This window comes from Frieseomelitta varia, unplaced genomic scaffold (genome assembly GCF_011392965.1).
Source record: "Frieseomelitta varia isolate USP_RPSP 00005682 unplaced genomic scaffold, Fvar_1.2 scaffold_620, whole genome shotgun sequence".
NCBI classification, from domain to species: domain Eukaryota; kingdom Metazoa; phylum Arthropoda; class Insecta; order Hymenoptera; family Apidae; genus Frieseomelitta; species Frieseomelitta varia.
This window is the reverse complement of record NW_025110391.1, coordinates 236,591-243,654: the sequence shown is the minus strand read 5'-3', so window position 1 is coordinate 243,654 and position 7,064 is coordinate 236,591. Positions and strand designations below refer to the sequence as shown.

General features: G+C 41.4%; 1 protein-coding gene across 1 annotated transcript; it reads right to left on the bottom strand.

Annotated features, from left to right (window-relative positions):
- Window positions 1-4,372: 4,372 nt before the first annotated feature.
- Window positions 4,373-6,966, bottom strand: LOC122534646 (PH domain-containing protein DDB_G0275795-like; the record flags this gene model as incomplete). Its single annotated transcript, XM_043665488.1, has 2 exons — window positions 6,684-6,966; window positions 4,373-6,626 (listed from the first exon to the last, which is right to left on the bottom strand). A coding segment is annotated over exon 2 (692 nt), but the record flags the coding sequence as incomplete, so codon positions are not given.
- Window positions 6,967-7,064: the final 98 nt, after the last annotated feature.

Genomic DNA, 7,064 nt, shown 5'->3' with positions numbered 1-7,064 from the left:
AAAAAAAAAAAAAAAAAAAAAAAAATGCAGAATATTTGAAGTATGAGCATGAATTTGAATATATTGATCTATATCCGATCCACGTGATCTCCGAAGAAAACTTTCACAATATTTCTTCCATGACACGAAAATAAAAATCGCAATTGTTGATGAACGTTGCATGAAAATGGGCTGTATGAATTCTCCGTACGAAAAGGGGACGAATTTCACGATGAAAAAGAGGACGCGTGAAAATCGAAAGAAACGCTATCGAATCTTTGCAGCCAAGTCGGAACGATACTTCCGGCTGATAATTTCATGTCATTTCCTATGTTATCTGGTGCACCGCTAATTTTGCAGCCGTATCGCCTATCACGCGTCGAGTTACAACCGATTGCGTAATTCTTAAAAGTCGGGGGGAGGAGGGCGGAGAAGAAGAAGAGGAAGACGTGTCGATAATTCGATTTTTATATTTTTCTCTTTCCTCCCGCGAAGATTCTACGAAGAATCCACGAAAAAGATCGAGCAAACGAATTGGAAAACAAAGATCAAAATTTGTATTCTGATCGAAGTCTTTCAAATCTCAACGCGTTTGAGGACGATTTTTACATTTCCAGTAAAAAGATCTTCCTTTGCTTAATTAGTCATTTCAAAATGGTCATTATTTAATCGATCGATATTTAATAATATTTAATCATCGTCGTTTGATATCGAAATTATTAATTTAACGAGAAATAATTATACATCAACCTCGCACCGAATGGACTATTAACAAATGTTCGCAGAAAATCTCATATTTTAGTGGGTGCAATTAATCGTTTTGAGTGCTCGCTAAAATAACCAGTTTGATAATTAAAAGTAATATCACGTCTGAAAATTTAATATCAAACGAGAAACGTGTAAGATATTAAGAATGTATTCGTTCCTAAACGTACACTATCATCTAAGAATTTAGAGCACATTAATATCGTATTCAAAAAATAAATAGATGCACGAATTCTATATTTTTCGTCGTAAATATAACTCGAACAACAACGGTAACTCGATCTGCCGAAAAAACACAGTTCCATCCAAAATTCTTAGGATGCTCCAAACTTTGATACCATTTATTGCTATTAATCTATATCCTCTAATAAATAAACGAATTATTACAAATAAGAAGAAAAATATTTCATTCACTGACAACAAGTAATATCGTAATGACTGCGATTTACACTAAACATTGATAATAATATTAATAATAATAGATCTTAATAATAATATTATTGTAAATAAATTAAATAATATATTTATAATAATATTATTATATTAAATACAATCATTATTAATTATTAATTTATAATAATAATAATAATATAAATAACTATTATAAATTAATAATTAATAATAATTAATATTTTCTAGATATTATTTGCGTGTTACATTCCACACGTCTCAACATATAAACATTCGCAGCCCAACCCGGAGAACTTGCGTAAAAGACAGTTGAAACGCGATTATATGTTCGAGACTGTCGTTAACAAGTGTGTTACAACGTTCCGATAACGCGTTTTTTTCATTCTTCTCAGGTGGCCTAAGCTTTTGTATCGCGAACGAATTGCCATGCTCGAGTAGATTTAACACGTCGCCTGCGCGAGTGGTATCGGCGGCAGAGCAGCTCGCAAACGGGAGCGCTAATTTGTAAATGCGGTTAAAGGGATGGTGCGACAAAGGACGAGAAGCAATAAGTGACGAATAAGAACGGAAAAGAAGGTAAAAAGAAAAAGGAGAGAAAAGGAAAAACGGGCGATCGCGAAACGAGAAAATAGAGTAGACGAAATGCCCTTGACGCGAAACGAGGAGCAGGCTTGTATCTTTGTAACGAACCCGCGTAATCGCGCAATGCCACAATGCAGCTAATTATCTGCATTAATGCTGGCGAGAGCTATGAATATTCATACTTGACATCTTTATCGGCGAACACCGGGGAAATTGGAGTTGTTACACGCGGGCCACCTTTTTGACCCACCTTTTCCACCCGAATCGATACGTAACCCGCCCGTCACGGTTAAGGAAATTAAAAGCTCGCTCGCTCCTCTTCTATGTATCTTAGATGTAGATACATGCATCTTCAATTTTGCTCGAATCTGTGTAGAAAATACGCGACAGGTCGAACCGTAGAAGAATAAAATTACAAGACACCCTGCAAAAACCTGGTAGACTCGTATACCACGTACAAATTAAAGTTGTGTAATTTTCATTAACATTTCCATAAATCGAGCTATATAAGAATTTATATAGCATTTCTTTTAGACATTTTTCTTCTCGTTTGTGTACACTTGTACCAGAAATCTTATACTTTTGTCCACCATTTTGTATGTAACGGATACTTGTACGTTGTGCAAAACATTTTAAAGTATCATTAACATTACACAGCGAGGCACGGCCGCCGTGTTTGCAATGGTGAAATTTGAAATCAAACTGAAAATGTATATTTAATATCCAGTGGACAGACGAATCGTAAAACACTAAATTGTAAGTATTATTCTATACTTTCCACTTACGTTTCCAACCGTGAAGTTTCGTGGATTTTAATCGTACAGTGAATTTAACCCTACAGAGAGATAGCTAACAAGATCTCAGATACAACGACCCGGCTGAAGAAACCGACCGAGAGAAAGAGAGAAGCTTCCTTCGAGCTCGAATAAGACGGCTGCCCTCGTGGCAAAACGACTTACTTGTTTACCGAGTAATTAGATATTCTTGCTAGCCGGGGGGGCACTTTGACACGGATTCGCGTGCGTCTAATGGTACGAGAAAAAACCTCTTCGGTGCTCGACTAGCCTACCCAGTACTCTTAAGAGCCGTATTACCTCAAAATGTTCTCTTCGGGTAAACGCGAGCGCTGCCAAAGGAGAGAAGGCAAATTTCAAGAGAAAGTCTGTATCTTGGCAAATGATTGAGAAGGTAGTACTCCATTTAAAGTACAGAGAAAATTTAATCGAATTTTATCAGGGAACAAACAGTTTATATTCGTAGATACGATAACAGTCTACTGATTTTCTCCGCTATATTGATTGATTGTTGTTTTTTTTTTTTTTAATCAAAATTTCAAATAAATGAAGGCCACCTATAGTTGAGATACAGATGGACTACTAGGTAACACAAATATTTTAAAACTATTTATCAAACGCGTTGATTCTATTTAATTATCATATTTGTCAATCAAATTACATCTCTAAACCAAAAGAATAAATTTGTCGCGCTCTTCTCGCGTGCTCTTCATACGTGACTGTCTCTGAAAATTTTCGCGATCAATTTAAACTATCTACCACGTTAAATGCCACGAGGCACAAGCGAAAGCGAAATATCGCTGTTTCGCGTTCGCAAAGGGTCCGAGTGGCGGTTGCTGCCACGTTCATAAAGAAAACGCTCGAAGGTTGTCTGTTCTAAATCTGAGACGGGATGTGGCAGCGACCGGGCCACCACGACTCGGTTTGCATTTTCGCTGCTGCAGAATTCTTTCGCCGGGAAACGCCTGTTGCGCGCTCCGCCGCGTCGTTCGAGGAACCCGCGCAACCCTCCAATGGGATCTATCCTATGTGCGGCCAACTGAATTTCACCGCGTGCCAATAAAATGCGAGAGCGCACGCCCTGATGCACGATATCTGATTCCACCTACTTTTCTGTCGTTTCTTATCGTCCTTATCCCCCCTCCCCCTCATAAAAAAAAACCACCTTTGCCAGGTTACTTCGCACGATCTCGTGCATTTTTATCGCCTCCTAATTGCCTACGTCTAGAGCTTTTTTTTTTTTCCTTTTTCTTTGCCGTAGTTTTGCTTTCAGGCGACGCTGCTAGGAACATTTCAAGCGGGAAACTCGTTCCCATATGGAATTAAGTACGCCTTCGAAACGGCGGGTAGTTTAAATCGTATCGGCACGATTGTTGCGCTCGACACCTTCGCGATTAACTACCGTTTAACGATGCAGATATAGATAAAGATTACCGACAGGGAATTAACAGACAACAGACACGTATGCCGCATTGGTTGAACAGAGAGAATCGATGAATAGAATTCGCTATCGCGGCGTGGGTTTTCAGACGAGATGTGATATTATTAATATCGATATCGATGTTCCTGTTAGAACATAATTGCTAATTCCGCTTGCTATTGATGAGCGTAAAAAAAGTCGAGCGGTGCGAAGCGAATTGCAAAGCAGGAAAATTACTTCAAAAAAAAAAAAAAGAAAAAAAACGTGCTGCTGTGTCTGCGCAATGAGGAAGAATTAGAGTGTGTAATTTCGGAGGTGAATCGAATCGAATGAGCGATGCAAGTATAAACACATATACATATGTACTTCCAATCGTGCGAACAATAGAAATAAAAATGAGTGGAAGAGAGAAAGAGCAAACGAGCGAGTGGGAAAGAGAAAAAGAGCCGAATGAAAAGGAGGGAGGGGTGGAAGGAGGAAAGAGGGAAGACCGTGCAACGTGCAAACGTTAGCAAGAAAAGGACGAAAGACAGCACGCACGAAGTGAGAGGGGAACGGTTGAAAGCGAAAGCGAAAGCGAGAAGGAGAAAGATGGCAAAGAGTGAGAGTGAGGCGTAGAAACAAGGCAAAGTAGCTGGAGAAAGACGAAGATAGTTTGGCAAGCGGTATACCGCGGCAACAAAGAACTCGGCAAGAAGAGCATAGAGATGAGTGGTTGAGGTTACCTGATGCATTGTTCGTTGGCAGATCGGTGACCAGGTTAGCCGGTGGTCGTGAGTGCGTTTGTTGCTGCTGTGATTGCGGTTGCTGCTGCTGCTGCTGCTGCTGCTGTTGTTGTTGTTGTTGTTGTTGTTGTTGTTGTTGTTGTTGTTGTTGTTGTTGTTGTTGAGCTTGCTGTTGCTGTTGTACCTGATGAATGGTTTGTTGCTGAGGTCCCGGCAAAGGTAAATTAGTGTTGCTTTCAGTGAGAATCGGTACCGAGGAGGAGGAGGAGGACGACGATGACGATGACGATGACGACGATGATTCCGTAAGGGCAGTCGCGGTGGTGTTCTCGAGGGCCTTGTGGCCCCCACCTTCCCCTGTCCCCGTAGCCATTCGGCCCTCGTGCATTCCAGCAGACAGACAGACGGGGGTCCCTCCTCCTGCACGTCGTCCTCGAGCGCACGCACTTCTCTCGAAACACCTACACACTCTCTTACGTGCCCTCGCTCTCTTTCTCACCCCCGTCTATCTATCTGTCTGTCCCCGTCTCGGTCTCTTTCTCTTTATCTTTGTCCGACCAACGGAACCGCGGGAGCTCGATCTCCTTCCTTCTTTCTATCTGTATCTCTGCCCCCCCTCTCTCTCCCTCTCACTCTCTCCTCCTCGCGCTCCTCTCTCTGTGTATGTTCTCTCTCTCTGTCACCTTCTCTCTTTCTTCCCGTGTGCGCACGCTCTTGCTGTCCTCCTCTCTTTTTACTACTACGCTCCCCGCGCCGGCCAGCGCCGTCTGAGCGTACCGAAACTACACCGTCTCTTTCAACCAAACATCAGTATATTACACAACAGCGACATCACACACGCCCGCGGAAAAATGAGCCCCGCGCGGATTATTAACCTCCTGTCCGCCGGCTCGAAAAAAATCGAACGTTAGACAAATGTAGGTCTGTAGGCCACTTCACTTACACTTTGCATCGGGACGGGCACTCCCTTAGTCAAGCGAGCGTCCGGCGCACCGTTGCGCTCTGACAGCACGAGTTCCAGGACCGTGTGCTCAGTGCCGGTGCCCTAAGCCGTCGACGCTCTTTATCGATGCCACGCGCCCAAATCACGCTTCTAATCATCCACCTTTTGACAACTCTTGCCATTTCTCCGCGACATCTATCTATATCGAGCTTACTTGTTCAACTCGGTTCCTCCGTGCCATGATCGCGCGATCCTCTCGATCGACAGGCACAGGCATTCGATTCGAACGTGAAATTGGACGCGGTTTATCTGTACGATCGAAGCTCGAACAGATGAAATGAAAAAATTTCTTTAGACTTCCTCGTTGATCTACGATTTACGCGGCAATAGACTTTATCTCAATGAATTTCGAGTACCAGAATGTATTGTCACGTTACAAAAAGAATTTAATTCCCCGAGTCATTGCGCTCCATCGAATCATTTAATGGCCAAATGCTTCGATGAGTCTGTAACTGTAACCTCGAATAAAATTAAAAGATACTTGGTAACGACGCGTTAAAAAAGACAAATAAAATTTAAATATTCGAACATAAAAAAGAATTGAAGTCGAAGAATGTTAATCTATGCTGTGACACGTCCATTTCGTAAAAATAAGCTAACCGTTTGATTTGCGCCCAATTTTACCATTCGTAGATACGGCAGTGGGTAACGAAAGGGAAAATATTAGCTGTACCAATCTCTACAAAAATGTCGCATGACGTAGAAAGAGCTTGACGAAATTCGTCGTCTCGAGCACTAATGTAATCAGGTGACCGTTTACTTTTAATTTGTACCACATCGAACAGCAACAAAAGAGAAAGTATTTTGAGAGGAGGAACGTATCGAGCGAGGTTTTGTGTGGGTACCAGGTTTTACTAATCACGGCACTGTGTTCCAATAATGTATCACGGAAAGACGCAATTTCCGAAAGATTTCCTAGTTCCGTGGTGTTTGCAGGCAGTGAGAATCTGCAAATTGAAAAGCTGTTAAATGCGTTTTTCACGTTATAAATGTTGTCAATTTACCACTGTCTTAAATACGACGATACCGTCTAAGTAGGTCAGGTGTCACAATATCTGGACGCCTTATTATGGAGCGCTTTTACACCAAATGTTGCATAACTCGCCACGCACGACTTCACCAAATATAACCGTGTAAAAACTATGACCTGACGGACATAATGCGATGTAATCCCTTTTCATTGTACAATACACTTGACTAACGCTTTCGAACAACGTTTGCAGCGCTATCTAACACTGATTAGCGCGAAATATGAAATGCAAAATCGCCATGTTCTTCCCGCTTTGAGCTTCCCTAAAATAAAATGCAAACATATTTCAAAGTGATAAGACAAAATTAACAAGTTGTAAAATTTTAATGTTTAATAATATATAAAGTGTTGTAAC